At 41.3% G+C, this 23,902-nt stretch overlaps 1 protein-coding gene across 1 annotated transcript; it reads right to left on the reverse strand.

The window, feature by feature from the left end:
- Positions 1 to 14,839: 14,839 nt before the first annotated feature.
- On the reverse strand, positions 14,840 to 18,447 carry LOC121991742 (putative receptor-like protein kinase At3g47110). Its single transcript, XM_042545769.1, has 2 exons — positions 15,473 to 18,447; positions 14,840 to 15,390 (listed from the first exon to the last, which is right to left on the reverse strand). The coding sequence occupies exons 1-2, from the start codon at positions 18,408 to 18,410 to the stop codon at positions 15,029 to 15,031; spliced, it is 3,300 nt and encodes a 1,099-aa protein (XP_042401703.1). The 5' UTR covers positions 18,411 to 18,447; the 3' UTR covers positions 14,840 to 15,028.
- Between the last annotated feature and the right edge of the window lie 5,455 nt (positions 18,448 to 23,902).

Genomic DNA, 23,902 nt, shown 5'->3' on the forward strand with positions numbered 1-23,902 from the left:
GAAAAACACTGTGGAGAAAAACTCTCTGGAAGATTGAAGCAGTGTGCTTGTTCTTTGTGGCTGTGAGCTTCCTTTGATCATTTCACTTGAGCCACTACTGTAAGTCTTGTGCTTAATTTCTTACTGCTGTTAAAGACTTTGTGGAGAGGTTACTCCACCGAGAAGGAGAATCCTTTAGCCGGATAGCTTCCGGGGTGTGATCTACCAAAAGATCAAGAGGATTCGTCCACCTTACGGACACGCCGAGGAGTAGGGGCAAGTTATCCCCGAACCTCGTAAATCTCTGAGTTAGTGTGCTGTGCTTTCTTGTTTTAGTTTTCTAATTCCGCTGTGCTAACAAAGTTCTTGAAGAAATTTGTGTTTAGTGTTTTTCAAAGAGGCTATTCACCCCCCTCTAGCCATCTAAGGTCCCAACAGGTACTTCTTCCCTTGATTCTTTAGTATTTTGACCTTAGTGCATAAGCTATATTCGAATAGTTGTTGTATTTACCCTGACTCCATTTTTTCCGAGTTTGATATTTATCTACTCGATTTTTGAGATAATTGATTTGATGTCTATATAATCTCTTATTGTCATCTATGATATTTAGCATATACTAGATACCATGTTTACTTATTTTGATTGTTGTTTATTTACATACCTTATTGAGCATGCTGACTTACTGTAGCATACCTGATTTATGTTTATATATATGATGACTGTTGTATCTTACGCATCATATCATTGTATGCATGTCAACGACGAATTCTCCCTTGTGGTCCAGAGAGTCATTGACCAGAGCCGCACACTTGGTCACTCATGGGTCGTAGTAGCTGGAGTATGTGTCGCTTGTCCTGTTGTGCCCCCATTCGACCACTCATGGGTAGTGGTAGCTGGAGTTGCGAGCAGTAGGGACCCCATTTCTAAGTAGCTAGTTAGCTACTCAGCACCTGCCCACTCATCCACTCGAGAGTAGTGGTAGCTGGAGTGTGTACAATTGTCATTGTCCCGACCTCTCGACCATACAAGAGTCATAGTGCAGAGGGGTGGGCGAGAGTGACCATCCGTGCATATGCTTTTGTTATTATATTTGCTTAAACTGTTGATTGCTTACTTATGTAGTTATTTTATTGTATCATGTGATATGCTTACATATGTTGAGTTATATACCTGTTGCATGCGTTAGATATTGACTTACTTATTGGTTGTATGTATATACCTTACATGTTATCCTTGTAGTTATAAGCAATACTATTGCAGTTTCTCACTACCCTAACCTTCTATTACTAGCTTAGTATATGGATTCAGGTATGTACATTCATTATAATACCTCTATAGGATACTTTTTTCCTATGAGATTGTATACCTTTGGCTCTCTCTATATATATTATGCTCATGACTATCTGTTTATCACCCACTGTGTCCCAACACTCACCACCCCATGAACTAATTTTCTTTCACCAGGAAATAGTTAGATGATGCAAGGACATTTGGAGGATCCTGACTGTCGGTCCCATGTCACATATGAGGATGATTTTCTAGTTTTGTTTCTTGTGTTATTCGTGTTTTAAATTTGTGAACTTGGCATTGTAATAACTCGATGTGGACTTGGAGTTTAGTCTTGTAGTTGTGTGTATTTTGATATGTTGTGGTTGTGTTAAGTCGAGCTGGCTCGTAGTTAGTTGTTTTATGATTTTGTGTTCGTTATTTTGTGACTTCCGCTGTGTTTTATTTTAGCTGTGTGGGCTGTTTATCAACTGCGTGGTTCTTTTTACTTTCAACTATGTGGGCTACTTATAAACTACGTAGCTATGTTTATATCCAGCCGTGCGGACTGTTGATAGCTTATGAGTAGCCTTGTGGCATTGTATACATGTTTTATTTGTCACTGCTACAGGGGAGATATTGTCCAATTTTTATTAGACAACCTTCTCCACGGGATGTGATAATTTATTGGTATCAGAGCCACAGGTTTATGAGACATGTTTTCCATGTTTTGGTTTTCATGATTTATTTTTCTCGATGTGACTTTTCAAGTTTTGGGATCAGGCAGTGACAGAACATCTCCAAACTATAGGAGGTATATTTGTATACTATTATCATATACCTTTGTTGGTACTTATCCAGTTATTTGTAGCATGTATAACATGTGTGGATCATCCACTGTTTAGGTCTATCAGACTCTGTTAGAGATCAGGGATTATAGTCTTTAGGGAATTAGTCCTACCATACCACAAGTAGTACTAGCTTCTGGTATTACCAGTTGGGCGAGAGTTAGAGTTACATACCTTTGTTGCTTTCATCAATGGAGGATTGATTTACCCTTGTTGACTTGGTCAGTAGATTATTAATTTACTCTTGTTGGTTCAATTAGTAGATGACCAATTTACTTTTATTAGTTTGATCAGTAGGGGACCGACCTACTCTATTTCATGGGGATTTCGACCATTGGGATTACTTGTACTTGGTTAGATAACCAGGAAGACACATTTGAGTCCTGGAGTCTCAGACTCTAAGCAAAAGTTCAGATGGTATGGAGGACCAGTTTGACAAAAGGTAATTTCTCCTGAAAGGAGTAGGTGAGGACACGTTCCCCAAAGAGGGAACAGTAAGTGTCTGTTGGATCTAGGGTTTTCGAGAAATCTGAAAGTCAGAATCGGACAATCCGAAGACTGTCAAAGTTATATTTTATACTATTTATCTATTTCTCTAACTCTGTTTTGCAGGAATCTAACATTTTACAGTTGAAGTTTATGGCCTTGATTGGTCGACCGAATGGCTGATCGATCGACCAAACTCCAGAGATCAGATCATCTTCTGACTAAGTTTCGACCAAGGGATCAGTCGACCGAACCTCAGGTTCAGTCGATCGAACGATTGATAGACCCTGACTCAATCAAACTGGGTTGATCGGACCAGATAAGCCAGTGAGGAAAGCAGGATCGGTTGATCGAATAGGTGGATCAATTGACCAAACGAAGACTCATTTGAAGCGGCAGCATCCGGATGGAAAGCTAGGCGGGTTCATCAAGTTCAGTTGATTGAACAGCTAGATCAGTCTACTGATAAGCTTTGAGTCAAACATTATCTCGAGATCGGTGGATCTAGGTCAGACTCAACTCTACTATAAAAAGGAGCCTTGACTAGCACTTCGAATCATCGAAACTGAACAACTTCTACTCTCTTGTGCGCTGCTCTGAGATGATTCGACGACGTCCAAACGCTACTTCGACAATCAACTGCTAATCCTTTATTGTCGATAAATTTTGTTGTTTATTTCAATACTTGTAATTGCTATCTCTGTAAAGATTACTCGATGCTAGGAGAAGGATTCCCTCTAGCTGGATAAGTCAGGATTTGGACGTCACAACTGGAGGAGAAGGAGAAATCGATGCTAGGAGCCTGGAAAGGGAACGAGGACATTGAATGCTTCAAGTGCAAATAGATGAGTCACTACAAAAGTCAATGTCTAGAAAGAAGACCCAATAAACCATGAGGAGAAATCAAGGTTAGTATATTTACATTACATGGAAATCTAATTTTTGAAACACATGTCGGTACCCTAACTAATCCTGGTTGCTCTAGTTTAGATTTCTATTAAAAATTAGATATGCATGCTAATAATGCAATGAATGAGCTGATTCAAATCTAAATAAGAATAACTCAAAATTATTTAATAAAAATAAGAAATTAACTTTTAGAAAATTAGTAAAAAAGTAATATTTTAAAAGATAAAATTGATAAATTAGAAAATATTGGTACTGGTTGCACTAAATAGTCTAATTTTGATATATGACAAATAGGTTAAAGTTAGATGGGTTATTTGTCTAACGCTTCTACCAAATGTGTAAGAGTTGACTAGTTTAAATGACTTGACACAGCTGAAATCTAGCTAGGTCCGCGTGTCTGATAGCTGGTGGGAAGTTCAGATAGGTCTGTAGGGCTTGATATCTGGCGGGAAGTTCAATTGAGTCTTCGGGACCTGACAACCAGTCGAAGTACAGTTGGATCAGCAAACCTGACAACTGGTGGAAAGACCTGGTGAGTCAGAGGCAAGTCAAGTGACTTCAAGTGGTAAGTGAATGTAAGCAACTAGAGGAGAGTTCTAGTGAGGACGTGTTCCCATTGAGGGAACTGTAAGTGTCGATCCAACTTAAGTCCATTTGGAAAACCTAAGTTGAGATCTTGATTAGGTCTTGGTCTCTTGGAGATAAGATCTAATTAATACTCATATTTTATCATGTTGTACTAACTCTATTTTGCAGGGTAAAATATATTTTTTTGATTGCCTAGACTAACCTTTTCTTGCAGGTGGAAAGGCTGAAGAAAAGAGATCCAGGCGCCCAGAAGGAGTCGGGGCCCCCGGCATTGGTATGGGTGCTCGGATTAGGCTCACCTAGGCAGGGCCATGGGCGCCCAGGCGGTCCGGGCACCCGGACTCGGTCCAGGCGCCCAGATCCGAAAATTGATCCACAAGCTTACGTGGAGTGCGTCGATTGGACAAGCCACATGGTCTAGGTGCCCTAAGGAGTTCCAGGCACCCATAATGGACCTATTTAAAGGCCTTTAACCCGAAGCTTCAGGACAACAACTGCAACGACTTTCTATTCTGCTCGGTGCTCTGAAAAAGCTCCTGCAACGCTGTGAAGTTCCTCCAACAACCAAGGATCAAAATTCTTTTCTTTTTGTTGTCAGTAACACTATTTTATAGTTCTTGTACTTGCAATTTGTAACCATTTCAAACTATTAATGGATTGCCCAATGAAAGTACTCGACAAGTGCGAGCGTTGGAGTAGGAGTCGTAAAAGGCTCCAAACCAAGTAAAAATTGGGTTGTATTAGCATTGCTTCTTATTCTTCCACTGTGTATATGTTTTTAATAGAATTTTTGACGATCGCTATTCATCCTCTCTAGCGTTCTTTCCGATCCTATAAGTGGTATCAGAGCAGGTACTGTTCTGAATTAGTGCAACCACTAATCAGACAAAAGGGGTGATAGTTTTTCTTTCTATTATTTTCCTTTTTTGAGCTTTTTCGATATATTCCAAATTGGTACAATTACTTCTTTAGATAATTTTTTTTCGTTGCAAACTACTCTGAATTGGTGCAACACCAAATCAGTCTTAATATTTTCATTTTTCTCCCACACTGCTAATCCAAGACTCAGTCTTGGGACGTCCTTTTCTTTTTCTCTTTGTGTGCAAGATTCATGGCCCAAAACGAGGGATACAATATTGCCCGTCCTCCCCTCTTTAATGGTGACGACTTCTCATACTGGAAGAAGCGGATGGAGGTATACCTGAAGACCGACTTCGACTAATGGTTCAGCGTTACCAAAGGCTACAAGGCTCCCGTCGATAACGCCGGAATTCCAATGGACCCATAAAATTAGAACCCCGAAATGAAGAAGAAGGCCCAGATCGACTTCAAGGCTCTCAACACAATCCAATGTGAATTAACAAAGGAGGAGCTAAACCATGTTGGCCCACACAAAAGTGCGAAGGAGCTGTGGAACAAACTTATCTAACTACATGAGGGAATCAACGATGCAAAGGTAATAAAAAGGAACCTTTATTTAAATAAATTATTTAACATAAAAATACAAGAAGGAAATCTATGAGTCAACTACATGCAAGAATAAAGGACATCCTTAACGGGCTTCATACAATCGGCCATCAAATGGAGAATCGATATTTGATAAGGTATGCTCTAAACACATTTTCTCGAAATGCATTGTGGACATCTATTGTGGATGCTTATAAAATTTTGAGGAACTTATCTAAATTAAAACTAGATGAATTATTTTGTGAACTTGAACTCTATGAACAGACTAACTCAAAGCAGGTCACGAAAGGTATTGCTTTTTTGCAGGTCCCTCAGAAGAAGCTAAATAGAAGAATAAACCAGAGCCAGAAACTGAATCTTCTTCAGAAGAATTGGATGCCGAAGATTATAAGCACCACAACTATCTCGCACTGATTAAAACTAGATGAATTATTTTGTGAACTTGAACTCTATGAACAGACTAACTCAAAACAGGTCACGAAAGGTATTGCTTTTTTGCAGGTCCCTCAAAAGAAGCTAAATAGAAGAATAAACCAGAGCCAGAAACTGAATCTTCTTCAGAAGAATTGGATACCGAAGATTATAAGCACCACAACTATCTCACACTGATCGTAATAGGATCGGAATCAGAAAGTGAGTCAGAGCAAGATGATGAGTTCGAATACGAATCAAGCCACGAGCCTGCACTCGTTTTCGAAGCTTCGAACTAGGTATCTTCTATCCTAACCTCAAAATTCTTTAGAATAATCACATGCTTGAATAAAAAATTAATTAAACATGAAAAACAATCCGAAACATTCTTGAGGAAAATCAATGCCTCAAGGAACAAGTTGAAAAAAGAAATCCAAATCAAGATTATAAAACTTGAGGAGGAAAACACAAATTAAAAAAATAAAATTAATAATCTTAAAGGATTATTAGAATCCTTCACAACTAGATCAAAAAACTTAGACTTAATTCTTAAAACCCAAAAGGCTGCATACAATAAATCTGGGCTCGAATACAAGTCCAGCTCAACAAACAAAACTTTTATATCACTCATAAGCCAAAACAAAAACCTTACTAAAACTTGGGTTCCCAAAGCATGCCTTACCACGCAAATAGGACTCAATAAATTCTATGTACCCAAAACTGAAATTCATTATCTAAAATCAAATCCAACTAAATCCATTAACTCAAAACTAAAGAATCAAATAAAATCAAATAAATCAAATCATAAAATGAAGTTAAACAAGTCAAACTCAAATAAATCAAATAATTACCATCAAGTTTATTATAACTATAAAAATAAATGACATAAATCTAAAACATAAAAACACAATAATTAAAGGTGAGACTCCAAATTAGTTGGTACCTCCTAAATATTTGGTTACCCGGCAGAATAATTAGGATTAAATTAAAAAGGGACAAAAATTTAACTTGGAAAAAAAATAGCATTAGAGAAGTTTTGGATGATAGTAGGTTAGGGAAGCTCTGTACCAGCATGTCGAGCTCCTCTTGCGTCAACATCATCATGGTGAATCGTCCAGCGTCCTTCATCTTCTTATTTGGGTGCAGGCTACGTTCCCATAGACGGCGTGAAAATGATCATGTCTGAAAGTGGGAAGCTGGAAAGCTGGGGATGTGACGACTTCACTGATCGATTGTAGACCTAGCTAGGGAAGGGGTTTCCAACGTTGGCCCTCCGATGCACAAGTCAGTCACCGAAAATGTAGAGAAAGCGGAGCAACAGTGGAACTCAAGAATAATGCGTACCTCACTCAGTGATGGACCCCCCTTTATATAGAGCCCTGGTGGGTGACGTACATGCTCCCCGAGGCATGAGCACGTTCTCTAATATGTCCTATGAAAGGACCTGTCAGGAAAGTACGTCTGACACTATATCTTAATAGGGCATGCATATCCCTGACAAGACAATAGAAGTTTTCGCTGTACGATCCGCCTACCAACCATGCCTGGTGTCAGCGACACTATCTCCTAGAAGGATATCGAGAGATACGACAATGGTCATGCTGCTTGGCCGAGCGGGGTAGCCATTGGGTCGGGACTCCTCGTTTCGTTGATGGCCGAGTTCCACTACTTGGCCAAGTGGGGTAGCCGCTCGGTCGGGGCTTCTCCGCTCTATCAACCTCAGCTGCTCTTCTCTGCGAGGACTATGTAGTAGCATGCCCTCCCCATTCAGACAAGCTCTCCGATCTCCTTAGTGTCCTGCTGATCCACACTGACTACTGGCTGTTTCACTGCATTACTCGAGCTAAAGGGTTGGCCAGCTCGGACACTGATTTCCCGACCGGCCTTTGTAGCCGCTTATTGATCGAATCATGATTAACTCATTTGGTTGCTGTGATCGTCCTCCGCTCGGCCCTTTGACACTTTGGCGTTGACCATCTTGACTTTGACCTCCACTCTGGAAATTGACCTCGTGCTAGGTGGGCCTCCCTATATCGCCGCATCAGTGTTTTTAACTAAGTTTTTTTGATCTTTTTTTCAAAAGACTAAGTACTTGACAAAGTTTGTTTAAATCTAAGAATTTAGCTAAGTTTTTTTATTAAGAAAAGAGTTAAGTTCTTTCTCAAAACCTTTAGGTATCCTTTAAAAATTTTCTTTCAAGCCTTTACAAAAAGACTAAGTTTCTTGTTAAATTAAAAGATGTAAATTTTTAAAAAACTAAGTTTCAAAAATTATATTTTTAGCCAAGTTCCTTCTAAAAATATAAGTATTGTTCAAAAACTTTTTCTACAAGTTTTTAGCTATGTTAAACTCCCTATTTGAATTATTTTTTTCTCTCCTTTTCAAAGTTTTACAAAATAAAAATTCTACTATCTCAAAAAAAAAAAAGAGTTTTGTTTTAAGGTATTTTTCAAAGACAAAGTATTTTTTCAAAGTACTTGAAAAGCTAAAATATTAGATTTTGAAATTACGTATTTTTTCTTCCCTAAATTATTTTTGATATATGTCAAATGGGGAGAGAATATTCAAAAGTTAAGGGATTAAGGGGGAGCTAATAAGTTTTTTTTTTTTCTTTATAAATAAATCTCTTAACTTTTACTATATGTTACATTTTTTTTCTATATCTTGATATATGTTTTACTTAACGTTTGAATCAAGTTGCTATAATAAAAAAAAGAGGAGATTGTTGGTGCAGGAAGCACTCGACGATCAAACCTATATTTTGATTATGCAAAGGGTTCAAAAGTTAAGATGTCTTATTATCTAACAAGTGTGAATGAGCTTGCAGGAAAGTCCTAGTGGATTCTAGGTAGGTAGAATTCCCTATAGGGAGGTAACCCTAGGTCCTAGGGGGAGGTAACCATAGGTTATGGAAAGTCTTAGCTATGATTAGGCAACGAAGTCCTGGTCTAGGGGACTGGGCGAAGTCTTGGTGGGTCGAGAACTTTGAGCGAAATTCTAGAGTCAAGGACTTTAGGTGAAAATCCTGGGGGTCGCGGCCACTATGTGAAAGTCTGGACAGGTCATGGAGCGGACATTCAGCATGAAGTCCTAGAGTCTCAGATGCTAAACAAAAGTCCAAATGGTCTGGAAGATTGGTCTGACAAAAGGTAATTTCTCCTGAGAGGAGTAGGTAATGATGCATTCCCTGAAGAGAGAACAATAGGCGACGATTCGAGCTAGGATTCCCGAGAAATCTGAAAGTCATAACCGGATAGTCCAGAGACTGTCAAACTTACATTTTATACTATTTACCTATTTCTCTAACTCTATTTTATAGGAAACTAACATTTTGTAGGCTGAAATTTATGGCCTTGATCGGTTGACCGAATGGCCGAATTAGTCAACCGAACCTCGGAGATCAGATAAGCTTTCGGCTAAGTTTCGACCAAGGGATCAGTCGACCGAACCTCGGGTTCAGTCGACCGAACCTCGGGTTCAGTTGACTGAACGGTGGATAGGCGCTGACTCAATTGGACTGGGTTGATCAGACCAGATAAGCCAACAAGGAAAGTGGGATCGGTCAACCAAATGGGTGGATCGGTCAACCGAATGAAGACTCATCCAAAGTAGCAGCATTTGGATGGAAAGTCGGGCAGGTTCAGCAAGTTCGGTCGATCGAATAGTTATATCGGTCGACCGATAAGCTTCGAGTCAAACCTGATCTGGAGATTAGTGGATTTGGATCAGACTCGACTCTACTATAAAAAGGAGGCTCGACTAGCACTTTGCATCACCGAAACTGAACAACTTCTATTCTCTTATACGTTGCTCCGAGACGATTCGATGACATCCAAATGTTGCTCCGACAATCGAAGAACAACTGCTAATCCTTTGTTATCGGTAAACTTTGTTGTTAATTTCAATACTTATAATTACTATCTCTGTAAATATTTCTCAAGCTTATAGTGATTGCTCAATGAAAGCGATTAACGATCATGTATCTTGGAGTAGAAGTCGTCACAAACTCTGAACCAAGTAAATCCTACTTATGTTTGCGATTGTGTTTTTATCTTCCGTTGTGTTTCATTCTGTGCTTTCCTAAAAGAAAGGTAAAATATCCACGAGCGCTGTTCACCTCCCTCTAATTGTATCATCCTACAGATAAGACTACAAGGAGGATACTACTTTGTGGGATCCTCCCAAAGCATGGTAAGATCCTGACAGAATCCAATCTCAATGAATAACCCATTTGTCAGCAACAGCAGAGCAGGTATCTCAGATGATATGTCTTTGTTGGTGTCTTGGGATTATCAAATTCATCTTCTTGTGGTTGTTGTGCTACTTCTTCATAGCCAACATCCTTGGACACCATATTTTATAGCCTTGTGGATTCCACTACAAAGGCTGCATTGACTGTACCTGTTTATGATAAGTCGGTATATGATGACGATATATCTGACAAAGCTCCAGGCTTGAAGAACTCATCATCGGCGAGGTATAAGGATGTTTTTTCTACCATGTTTTTTATATTGATCATGTTTCAACACCTCCATTTGTGGATCTTCTTCAAAAATTTCAGAAATAAATGCCAGAGTCGAAGGGCAAGAGTGATGGAAGATCTTTGGAGAAAGTGGAACAAAATATCTCAGAGTTTAAAGAGATAATTTCAAAATTCAATACGAACAGTCCGCTAAAAGCTTGGGAAGCACTATTTGTAGAGAATAATAGATGTACAAAAGACATAGTTGAGTTCACAAGGCACCCAGTGTATGATTAGGAAACCATAAACGAAGTGCTATTAGAACCAATAACTTTAGCTATGTCAATTGATATTTTCCAAAAGAGTTACTAGATGAATTGTCTTCCTTTACATGATATCCAACATCATATTGAATTAGAGTCGAGAGAAACATTGCTGAGCAGATCACATTACAGAATGAGTCTACGTGAGCATGAGGGCGAATTTTCTCTACCCTAGAGAGAATGATGCAATACAATAGAGCGACCGTACAGAGGTCATAACTTTTGATCCAGGATGAACCACATGGCGATCAGATACCATATAGAAGCTTGTTCAGAAATCTACAGTTGATGTTGTTTAAAGCCTTTTCGGATGCTCGAAAGAAGTCCTATTATTATTATTATTATTATTATTATTATTATTATTTGGATTTAGGGTTTAGGCATATTTCCATCTTTCATAGGGTTAGAGTTTGAGACTATTTAAACATTTGTTTAGTTTTTTTAGATAATTTTAAATCAATAATATTTTTGGTTGTCGTTACATCGTTCCCTTCCTAAAGTTTCAAGTTTTGAATGTCTATTTTTTGGTATTCTTTTGTCGAATCAATAGGTTTTAGAAGATTGCTTCTAGTATTCATGTGAAAATCAACGAAATCGATAGCTTTTGCTACATCAGTGACACATCAAGCTCTTTAAATAATAACTTTTTACTAGTCATGTAATTCGAACATCCACTATCAAAAAACAAATATCATTTTTTGAATTTCGTTAGAATAAAAAATGAACCATAAATAAGGCAGTATTTGCTTTGTAAAATTTCTATTTTTATTTTCTAAGAAAATAAAAAATATTGTTTGGTTGATAATTTTCAAATTTATTTTCTAGAAAATTAAAAGAGATATTATTTAATGGGAAAATAGAAAATATCAAAAAATTATTTTTTTTTTTAAAAAAAAGAAAAACACATATTTTTCAAAAAATGAAAATAGAAACTAAACGCTCTCTTACTTTTCTCGTTTTCTTCTTTAACAAAATTTTATTGAGAGTCATTTCTAGATTTTGTCTTTATATGTCCAAATATTTTGCAACCATAACATTGAACAAAATTTTTATTCCATTTTTGTTCCCTAATGAATTGCCTCTCTTGTCCATTTGAGTGACCTCTTCCTCTACCTCTGCCATGTGCTCCACCATGAAAGCCTCTTCTTCCGCTACCTCTGCCAATGAAGTCTTTATTGTTTCTATCTTCCCCTTCATTTGAGAAGCTTGAAATGCCTTGTTTTCATTTTTCTCAGCAGATCTATTTCGCCTTACCTCATGAGCTTGCAAAGAACCCATTAGTTTATGAAAAGAGAAAGCAGAGTGATCTTTAGTCTCCTCAATCGCTGTTACTATGTGATGTAGAACCAACATAGGAGGATCCAATTTTCAACGGGTCATAACTTTTAACTTGAGACTCAAAATCAAACTCTGTATGTGCTCATGCATGTAGACTTTAAAAATCTATGTTTGTTACTACAGAACCCATAATCGTCAAGTTTCTAGTCTAAAAGACATCGTTTAGGCCCTTTTTAGAGCCTTTGAACATATTATTTACTATTTTTAGAAAATTTTATTTTATGATATTTAGGATATTTTGGTAATTCTGGTATTTATGGATTAGGATTTATCTATTTAAGCGTCCTGTTTTAGTAAATTCTTTTTGTTAGATTTCTTATATAAAATTTTCTTTTCTAGTAAGGATTTTTTTCCCTTTCTTTAGAAGACAAGAATTGAGGTCCATATATTAGGATTTCTTTCTTTTCTTTGAGTCTTAGAGTCTAAAGTCTATATAAGCACATGTATCTTTATAATTGTAAACTAACAAAATGCATTAAATAAAACATGTAACTTTATGAGCATTAAATGAGATACTTAGTGCAATATTTCATTAAGTCTTTTTGACTAAATGCAAATTGCTAGTGGTACACTCTAAACAACTCATAATTACTTTCATTTGCCATATAACTCACCTTCCTTTAGGCTGACACGTCATGCTCATGATTAACTTTATATATGAGCTTCCTTAGTTAGCTTATGTTTTCAAACATCACTCACAACACTTCTAATTGTTCACATAGTACGTCTTCCTTTGGGCTGACACACTGCACATGACTTAAAAGTCAAACTAGACTCGTGAGCTTCCTTAAACATACATCTAGCATAAAGAATGACTTTCCTTTGGCCGAATCATCTTTAGCATGAATGTACATTCATCTATGCAAATACCTAGTGGCGTAGCTATGTGGTGATAGGAGGGTGCGACCATCCCTAGAATTAAAAAAAAAAATCTAATACTGTATATTTGAAAAGCCCTCACTGCTACATTGGCCAACCAATTCACCATCGTTCATCATTGGAAAACTAAAATTGATCATATTTTTGGAATACGCTTGATCTAAGTTGTTCATTGGTACCACTTTTACGATGAAATATCACAACCTAGAATGTTAATATTGAATTTTAAACATAAAATATATAATAATAAATAGATGAATTAAATCGTAAAACATAAAATGAGACCACTAAATTAAAAATTAGATCGGGTTGAAACTAAGTCCAATAGGTAGGCGTGGAGATAAAGATTATATTGGTTCAAATCGGGATTAATTTGAAGTTGATTTGGTCATGTTATGACCGAACCATGTTTAAGGTTTAAACGAGTTCGATTGATTTAATATGAATTATAGTATTTTTGATGCCACCTTCTCTTTTATTTTTTTCTCCATTTGCTCCCTATGCACCTTACAACCCCCATCGTGCCGTACACCATCGTCGTGCATTCGCCCATTCCTCTCTTTTATTTTTCCCTTTCTCTTTTTTCACCATTTCCTTCCTCTCCTTCTCTTCTCAAATGATAGTAAACCTATAATTTTTTTCTCTTCTCTTCTTACGATTTAAAATCCGATGATAAGCTAATCCTAAGCTCTGAAAACAATAGTGATACATCAAAATTTAACCATATGATGCATCAATTACATGATCTGGCTATCATCCATTCTTGAGGCTAAATTGAAATCAAAACAATGCCACTTGAAGAAGGGTTGACCTGAATCCATCACAATGGTCATTGTTCCTTGCTTTTTGCCAGTATTCTTGCAAGCACAAAATGATCTTCTGTAGGATCGGGTAACCACTAGACTTCCTTCTTAATGGGGAAGAGAGGATGAAGATGAAGAAGTTCAATTAAATCCATGATTCAAGATACCTAAATCAATGAACTTGTTCCCTTATATACATTGAGCCCACCCTCCAATAATCATTCACATAAAGTCCATTATCTGTTAACAACCCATTAATATTAACAAACCGGATTAATAAATTTACACATTAAATTCACATCCAATAATCTAAACCCTTATCATTGAGGTTTAATTCCTTATTGATAATTATTGTACTTGGTTAATTCAAGTATTATCCTATCAAAAAGAGACTAAATCTTATTTATCTCCTGGAGTTTAGAAAATCATATTTATTTATTAATGTTACCATGGATAAAGAATTTAATGTTCTTTTCAATAGTCCCTCTATATGCTATACCTTGTTGGATAAAGTTGATATCGTCCATTCCAAATTGTCCATTATCAACGTTCATTCCAAACGGTTTATTATCATCGGCTCTATATATAGTAAAATATAGACAGTTAAATCACTTAGCATAGTAACTCTTTGCATGTGAAATGTCAAACATCTAACGAGATATTTTATACACGTTGAGAATTGACCTCAAAATTTATTAAACTAATTATCCATATAGATACTAATTGCACTAAGTCACGGAGCAAAAGATAAATTCACATCTATTTACTATACCTTCGACAGAAAAAAATGAAGTGAAATTCAAGCCATGGATGAAAAGAGTTAGGCCTCTAAATCATATTATTATTCTTATCTACTAGTCATCGTCCACTAATTAAGTAGGATGCATGTTAGGACCTCTGGAGAGATCGCGAAGATTCGCTAATTAGTAACCATCATAATTATATTTTAGTTGTTAAATTTGTGATGAAAATTAATTCCTTTGATCATTAATTATATATTAGTGATAGAATTATATTTTATTGTTAATTTAATGAAATAAATATTTGTATGTCAATTAAAATATTTCTTCTATTGCTAATCACTAAATACTAATTTAGCGACGGAATATTTAACATAACTCATCAACCTACGCATTAATATTTACATAATTTTATTAACGGTAAATGCAGAGGGAGGACTTAAATAATCTCGTGTCTTCATGTTCTCCGATGGATGCATAATTTACTGGGAAAATAGTAAAGATTGATCAATCCAAGTTTGCAAACTTTTATTGGCTTGTTTTATCGCAGCCCAAGTATGCACTTTCGATTGCGGCCAGCTTGGTAGTGACTGTCTTCATGTCCATCCTTGCATCAGGTGCTTCCCTTGAGCATGATAGGCCAATCTCAACTATGGAGGCTAGACACACTTCAATTTTGTCCTTCTGGCTATCATCTCCCATACTCAACAATATTACAGGATCAACAATTTCATCTACATTTTGAAAGAACTCCTCCACAAAACTTCGAAGCGATCGACCATCATAGAACATGTTATCTGTAGGCCTCTTCCCAGTCACCATTTCCAGCAGAAGTATGCCATAACTGTACACGTCTCCATGTGTGGAGACCTTTCCTCCCATGCCATACTCTGCCATGAAAAATCAAGCATATACTTGTAATCTCATAAGCAAAAGAGAAATAAAAAGCAAGTGCTTAATAAATATTTGTACCTGGAGGTATGTATCCGATGGATCCTTTTACTGCGATGGAGTAGCTCGGGTCTCCCGTCGTCGCTGAGGACGCTCCATGGATGAACTTTGTCAAGCCAAAGTCACCCAATTTAGAGTGCATGTCGTAGTCAAGCAGAATGTTGCTTGGCTTCACATCACAGTGGGCAATTGGAGTCTGGCCATGTTGATGGTGGAGATACTCTAGTGCAGAGGCAATATCAATGGCTATTTTCAATCTTTGATCGAGGCATAAGTACTTTGAGGGATGTTTTGGATGCAGCCAATCTTCAAGACTGCAGTTAGGAACGAATTCTAACACCAGAGCTTTGAAATCATTGCCTCTGTGGTCGATGCTAGAGCAGCAAGTGAGGATCTTAACTAGATTTCGGTGTCTTATACTTTTGAGAGCCTCGCATTCTGCCATGTAACTCTTTAGAGCCCCTCTCTCTGCAAGGTTCAGTACCTTAACAGCGACGGGGTTCTGATAGCCATCGAGATTTCCTTTGTACACTGAACTGAAATTGCCGGTGCCAATCAGGTTGACAGAAGAAAACCCATCGGTTGCTTTATGTAGCTCTAAATAGGAAACCATTTTAAATTTATCCCTCGAGGAAGAAAGCCTCGGCAATCTCTGACTCGAAACCTTCTTTCTCAGGATTATGATGGCGGCGAGGAGAATGAAACAGAGAGAAGAACTGAGAATTGTGAGCACAACGATTCGTGGAGTATTGAAAAAATTTCCATCTTTAGAAGAATGCACGAGGCATGATGGAAGTTGTAACGCTGGAGCACCTCCACAAAGTCTAGAATTGCCATTCATGAAAATTTCACTCGTGTTTGCAAATACGCCTTTTATTGGGACAGGACCTTCAAAATCGTTGAAAGAGATATTGAGATATTGGAGACTTTCCAACTCTGCAAAGAACTCTGGAATTTGGCCTGAAAATTTGTTGCGTGAAATATCAAGCCTCTGGAGGGAGCTCAAGTTTCTCAATTGAGAAGGTATGGCGCCTTGGAAGGAGTTTCCTTCCATGTAAAGGCTATTCAAGGTCTCACAGCCTCCAAGTGTAACAGGAAGTTCGCCAGAAAGCTTGTTCTCAGAAATATCAAGTAGGACAAGAAGATTCAACTGGTTTACATCTCTTGGAATTGGTCCGGTAAAATAATTGTGAGACAAATCAAGAACCTTCGTTAGAGAAGAAATTTTGACCAATTCGTTAGGAATGGTGCCATTTAGCCGATTAAAGGAAACGTTTAGCTCGTTCAGTTGACGGAAAGCTGAAAAGCTTGACGGAATGTTCCCGTGAAGATCATTGTCCCCCAGTTGGAGGACTTCTAGCCGATTGAGGTTCCCTAGGGATTCAGGAATGTGGCCGGAAAGCCTGTTTCTGAACAAATATAATTGAGTCAAATTGGGGAGGCTTGCAATTGTGCTAGGAATGGAACCGGTTATAAAGTTTTCGCTGAGATCAAGAGACTGCAGGCCTTGGAGCTTTCCAATCTCTGGTGGAATTGCTCCTGATATTTGGAGCTCACTCATGAACAACCGCTCGAGCCGCGTAGAGAGGTTTCCGATGGAAGCAGGAAAATTCCCAGCAAGATAATTATGGGACAGAAACAACTTCTTGAGATTTGTGCAGTTGGCCAAAGAACTGAAGAAATCCCAATCCTTGGCCTCCTTCGCCTCAAATCGATTAATCTCCAGGCCTAACATGACAAGATTGTTAAGATGGCCAAGATTTGAAGGAATAACTCCTGAGAAACTGTTGTCAGAAAGATCGAGGTGTTGGAGCTGAGTGGCATTGGAGAATGACTGGGGAATGGGCCCTTGAAGATTATTACAAGACAGGGAGAGGAATTGAAGCTCAGGAAGGGCCTGAAAAATATCAGGAGGGATAGTCTCCACAAGACGGTTCATGGCCAGGTTCAGAATAGTGAGGGATGCTAGATTATACAGAGACAAAGGGATGACACCTGATAAATAGTTGTTGGAAACATCAAGATTTCTTAATCTTGTGAGCTGGCCTAGGCTATCTGGTATGTTCCCCTCCAAATTATTGTCTCTTACGTAAACATGAGTAAGATTCATGCAGTTTCCGAGGGAAGGAGGAATGTGTCCTACTAAGTGGTTTCTAGAGAGGTAGAGAAGAGTGAGAGAGGTGAGGTTACCAAGAGACTCTGGAATTTGCTCTGTGAGACTGTTATTGGACAGGAAGATACTGGTGACAAGAGAGGATGAGCCGTTGCTCCCAAATGCAGGAATGGCGCCCGAGAGATTGTTGCTGCTGAGGAAGAGCCCCAAGAGTTCCGGAAGGCGCGATCGGTATTCATCGGGGATTTCTCCGGTGAGGAGGTTGTTGCTGAAGTCGATGATGCGGAGCCTCGAGCATCGGGCCATGCTCGACGGGAGGCTCCCTCGGAGCTTGTTGCTGCCAATGCTGATGGTGTGGAGTCTGGAGCATTGCGATAAAGTGTCGGGAATTGCACCCTCGAGAGCGTTGGAGCGGAGGTTGAGGTATCGCAGGTGATGCAAATCACCGAGCTCACGCGGAATGCTTCCATTGAGCTGATTGTTTGGCAAGTGAAGGACTCTGAGGAAAGTGAGGTCGGCGATAGCCGGAGATATCATGCCAGTTAGGCCAAGGGACTCTAGCCTCACGGCTGTCACGACTCTCCGTCGGCCTTCAGACTGACAGCCGATGCCATGCCAATTGCACACATTCGAGGTGTTGTTAACGTTCCATGACGATAAGGTGTAGTGGGGATCAAATAACAGAGACTTGAAGGCTAGTAGAGCCGTGGCATCGCCGGCGGCGGATGTTGAGTTGGACGTGGATGAGGGTGAAGCAAGGTAGAATTGGTAGGTTGACGCGGCTATGTAGGCTAGCAGGATTCTTTGAAGAAGAGAAAGTGGAGTTACGCTCACAAGAGAGTCCATATAATTGCTACAAACAATTAAACTGTGTGAGAAATTGTTGTGTGGGAACAGAGCTGCTTAGTGACTAATTTATACATTCAGTTGCGTCTCCGAGTTCTTTTTCTTCAAGTTGTCAACTTTCTTTTAAAAACGTACAATCACGTTTCGCCCATCGATCGGCGAGAAATGTTCATTACTTCTGCATTATTCTCATGCCGAATAATAGTGACTGATGGATTTTAGTCAAGTACCGTGCGTTGTACGGCAATATATTGGAAAATTAGGTCGTTTACTAGTCAATTTCTTGCGTGACACTCCCGGATCTCCCGTATGTTGAATGGTAGTATGTTCTTGTCACAGTACCGTATTCTGAATGGTAGTATAAATTATTTCTGAATGTTCTTATCATAATAATATAAATGTTTGATTCTGTCCTAGAGTTGAGTCGACAGATGTTAGAGATGTGACATTTTTTGATGGCTTTCGTGTAGACCTCTGGATGACGTGGAACTCTGGCAAGAATCTGCAAACACAAGCCGGGCCGGGAAGGGATTCCCGACGATAATCCTCCGACGCTCAAGTCAAACACTGGCGGAAAGAAATCGGAACAGAGTAATGAAATAAGAATTGTAGCTACAGTAGTGATGAATGCATACTTCCGTCGAAGTCTGGGGGTCCTTATATAAGGTTCCTCGTAGGCGCATGCACGTTTACCGAGGTGTGCACGTTTTTCAAAGCATACATGTAATGGTCGTGTTAGAAAAGTGTGTCTGACGCCATATCTCAATAGCCCGAACATATCCTTGACGTGACAATGGAAGCTTCCACCGTACAATTCTCTGTCTGCTCATGCCGCCAACCATGCCGCTTGTCAGCGACGCTTGTCCCAAGGAAGATCTTCTTGTCGGTTGTGGGACCGAGTGGGAGATCCACTCGGCTTGCCTTCCGCCCGGCTGGTATAGTAACTGCGCCGACCGAGGGATCCGCTCGGCCAATGGTGCCTTGTCTTGATTCCACCTTGCAGTGCGCGGTCATGGTCGTGCCCCTCGTTCGGCCGAGCGGGGCGTCCACTCGGCCTTTGAGCGTCGGAAACTCAGCACCAAGCCGAGCTGTGGTAATGCCGCTCGGGCAAAGGGGTAGGCCGCTCGACCGACCCTGGGGTGTTGACCATATTGACTTTGACTTTCCATGTGTCGTTGACTCTCCTGCTGGTCGAGTTCCTCCTTATCACCGGATCACATGTCTCCCCTTCAAGTCTAGTCGAAGGAGGTCGTAAGTCTGACTGACTAGACAAATTGGTTTAGTGCTCTGCCTCCTTCGCTGCAGCTGCCTCTATCTCTGCAGCTTTGAGTCTTATCATGCCGAGCACCACCGACTTCATCATGGTGGTAGCAGGGCCGTTCGGAAGCCGAGTTCGGATCGGACTTAATCCGAACATATACATCATGCCCTCAGGCAACAGTTTGTGGATGTCTAGCTTCAGTCCGGCCAACATGTTGGCCGCGTGGAGGTAAGCGGGCTCAGTCCTATACCTCTTCAGGTTGGGCAGAGGTGGCAGGGCGGTCTGCCATTTAGTTCGGAAGGGGGGCAGCTAGAGAAGTCACAAATAGAAGAAATAGTCCTTCCAATGCTTATTGGAAGAGGTCATTTTATCGAAGAAAACAAGGCCGATCCGAGACTGAAACAAAAAGGTACCTACCTCGGACTGCTTGGGGTAATAAAAATAATGGAAAACTTGAGGCTTTAGGGGAATATTGTCGCCGCTCGACGGTCTTCATGGCGGATGTTTATAGTCGCCGCTGCGGCTCTAGGGTTTAACGTCGCCGCTCGACAGTCTTCTGAACGGATGTTTATAGTTGCCGCTGCGACTCTAGGGTTTAACGTCGCTGCTCGACGGTCTTCGAAACGGATATTTATGGTCGTCGCTCGACCCTGGGGTTTAACGTCGCAGCTTGACGATCTTCCGAGCGGATGTTTATAGTCGCCGCTACGACTCTAGGGTTTAACGTCGCCGCTCGACGGCCTTCGAAGCGGATATTTATGGTCGTCGCTCGACCCTAGGGTTTAACGTCGCCGCTCGACGGTCTTATGGTGGATGTTTATAGTCACCGCTGTGATTCTAGGGTTTAATGTCCCCACTCGACGGTCTTCCGAGCGGATGTTTATAGTCGCCGCTGTGACTCTAGGGTTTAACATCGCCGCTCGACGGTCTTTCGAACAGATGTTTATAGTCGCCGCTGTGACTCTAGGATTTAACGTTGCCACTCAACGGTCTTCGAAGTGGATATTTATAGTCACCGCTCGATCTTGGGGTTTAACGTCGCCGCTCAACTGTCTTCCGAGCGGATATTTATAGTCGCCGCTACGACTCTGGGGTTTAACGTCGCCGCTCGACGGTATTCTCTCTTGGCTCGCCATTCGGCAATGATTTTGCAATCCTTTGTTTTTTGATTTCCATCCTGCAATCGAAGGGTGCAGGGAAAAGAGGAAGTACATGGCACTAAATACATCAGCGCACCTTTCATCCAGCTCGTTACGGCTGGAGATGGTTCGCGCTCCAAGGATGCTCTAGTCGCCGTCCGTCCACATCCTCTAGGTAATAAGCGCCCGAGCAGAGCTTTTCCATGAACTTGAAAGGTCCTGCCCAAGGAGCCTCCAGCTTGTTAACGTCATCGACCGGCTTCACCTTCTTCAACACGAGATCGCCGACCTGAAAAGATCGAAAAATCACCCGCCGGTTGTAGTTCTGCTGCATCCTCTACCGGTAGGCCGTTAGCCGAACGGCCGCCGGGGCGCGTGCCTCGTCCACCAAGTCTAGCTCCAGCTGCCTCCGCTCGGCGTTGTGCTCATCGTACTGCTACACCTGGTCGGATTCTATTCCGACTTCGATAGGGACGACGGCTTCCCCTCCATACACCAAGTAGAAAGGCGTCACACCCGTCCCCTCTTTCGGAGTTGTTCGGATCACCCATAACACGCCCGATAGTTCATCCACTTAGCTGCCCCCAACGTTGTCGAGCCGAACTCGGAGAATCCGCAGGATCTCCCGATTGGCTACTTCAGCTTGCCCATTGCTCTGGGGGTATGCTACGGAGGTGAAGGCCTGCTGAATCCCATATCCTTCGCACCACTCTCTGAGATGCTGCCTGATGAATTGCCACCCGTTGTCCGAGACGAGCCGACGCGGGATGCCGAACCAACAGATTATGTGCTGCCATATGAATTTTTTGACCATCTGTTCAGTAATTCTGACCAATAGTTCGGTTTCAACCTATTTGGAGAAGTAGTCGACGGCAACGAGCAGGAACTTCCGTTGACCGGTCATTATGGGGAAGGGCCCCACTATGTCCATGCCCCACTGGTCGAACGGGTAGGATACTGCGGACGCCTTCATCTCTTCCGTCGGGTCGTGCGCGAGATTGTGGTACTTCTAGCAGGAGAGGCAGGTGAACACTGTCTGAGCGGCGTTTTCCTGGAGGGTCGGCCAAAAGTAACCAGCCAGCAGAATCTTCCTCGCCAGGAATGGCCACCCGGATGCCTCTGCAAGACCTTTGGTGTACTTCTTGTAGTATATAGTGGATGTCCTCCGGTCCGACGCATTTGAGCAGCGGTCAAGAGAAGGCTTTCTTGTAAAACTGGTCCCCGATCAGCGTGAATCTGCCCGCTCTCCTTCTTAGCAGGTTTGCTTCTTCCCGATTGGAAGGCATAGCCCCTGATCGTAGAAACTCTATCAGTGCTGTCCTCCAGTCGCTGGGAAAAGTGAGTCCCTCCATTCGGTCGATGTGAGCTACCAAGGATACCTGCTCGATCGGCTGCTAGACTACAATAGGTGATATGGAGCTGGCTAGCTTCGCTAGCTCGTCCGTCGCTTGGTTCTCTGCTTTGGGTATCTTCTGTTGGTGCAACCTTAGGTCAAGGTTGACCTGGTTGACCTGACTCGAGTTGTATTTTGATGTTTGACGAGAATAGAAAAGTTCTATTCTGATGTTTGACAAGAGTAGAAAAGTTGTATTATGATGTTTGACAGAATACAAACTTGGGAGATTGTGGGTGCAATCTTTGGTCAAGGTTGACCTGGTTGACCCGAGGTGAGTCGACCTGATTGGGGAAATCCTGGTGAGTGAAGCCAGGTGAAAGTCCTGGTGAGTGAAGTCAGGCAAGGGAAAGTCCTGGTGAGTGAAGCCAGGCAGTTGGAAAGTCCTGGTGAGTGAAGCCAGGCAAGGGAAATCTAGATAGGTTAAGGTTGACCAGACATCTGGTGAAAAGTCCAAGCAGGGAGCTTGGCACGGGAAAAGTCCAAGTATGGAGACTTGGCACGGAAAAGTCCAAGTATGGAAACTTGGCATGGGAAGTCGGAGAGGGCTTGGGAGCTCGTTCTCCGAACTGTGGTCTGAGAGGGCTCGGTAGTTCGTTCTCTGGACCGGATGGAGTCGGAGAGGGCTCGGTAGCTCGTTCTCCGGACTAGGTCAGAGAGGGCTCGGTAGCTCGTTCTCTGAACCGGACGAAGTCAGAGAGGGCTCGGTAGCTCGTTCTCCGGACTAGGTCAGAGAGGGCTCGGTAGCTCGTTCTCTGGACCGGATGGAGTCGGAGAGGGCTCGGTAGCTTGTTCTCCGGACTAGGTCAGAGAGGGCTCGGTAGCTCGTTCTCAGGACCAGGTAGGGTTTAGGACTGGGAGCTCTAAACCTGGATCGGTCTGGTGACCAATCCAGTGATACGCTGGTTGACTGATCGGTCTGGTAACCGATCAGTAACCAAACAGTGTGTTTCTGTGAATTACCTGATCGGTCTGGTGACCGATCAGTAATCATACAGAAGCGAAGAAGACCGGGAGAAGAAAGAGGGGGATCGGTCTGTGGACCGATCCACCTGAGTCCTGATCGGTCCACAGACCGATCAGAGAGTTCGGCAACTCTCTGTGATTCACATGCTGATCGGTCTGGGGACCGATCAGCATAGGTCCTGATCGGTCCCCAAGACCGATCAGGGTGGAGCCTGATCGGTCCAGGCCCTAGCCGTTGCGACACAACGGCTAGTTTATGTGTCTTCTTCTTCGCAGGTTATATAACAGGTCGAGGGCTACAGGATGAGAAGCTGCCTCTCTTTTCCTTCTGATCTTACTGCAATCAGAGCTTTGCTGAGCTCTCATTTTCCTGAAGCTTCGTGGAAGCTTCCTTCGGCTGGTTCCTGCTGTTGTAGGTGGTTCGTGAAGTTGCTGCTTCATCCAGTCGACGAGAAGGCAAGCTGTGTTTTTACATTCTTACTGCCTTTGTATTTTGCTGTATCTTTGTACTCCTATCTTGCTGTTGCAAGAAGTTTGTGGCGAGGTTTCTCCACCCAGAAGGAATTTCTATTAGCCGGTTTTCCGGGGTCTCATCCACCGACGGATTGATAGGATTCTTCCACCTTACGGACACGCTGAGGAGTAGGAGTTTCATCTCCGAACCTCGTTACATCGCTGTGCTTGAGGTTTGATTTCTCCATTTACGTTTTTGTTGTTATTTTTCCGCTGCGCT

Source organism: Zingiber officinale, chromosome 6B (genome assembly GCF_018446385.1).
Source record: "Zingiber officinale cultivar Zhangliang chromosome 6B, Zo_v1.1, whole genome shotgun sequence".
NCBI classification, from domain to species: domain Eukaryota; kingdom Viridiplantae; phylum Streptophyta; class Magnoliopsida; order Zingiberales; family Zingiberaceae; genus Zingiber; species Zingiber officinale.

Bases quoted from the DNA above. Each gene is read 5' to 3' on its own strand.
- LOC121991742 (XM_042545769.1), bottom strand. From the start codon at position 18,410: ATGGACTCTCTTGTGAGCGTAACTCCACTTTCTCTTCTTCAAAGAATC. The intron at 15,391-15,472 runs GTACAAATATTT...TTTTCATGGCAG, and splicing joins CATCGGATACATACCTCCAG to AGTATGGCATGGGAGGAAAG.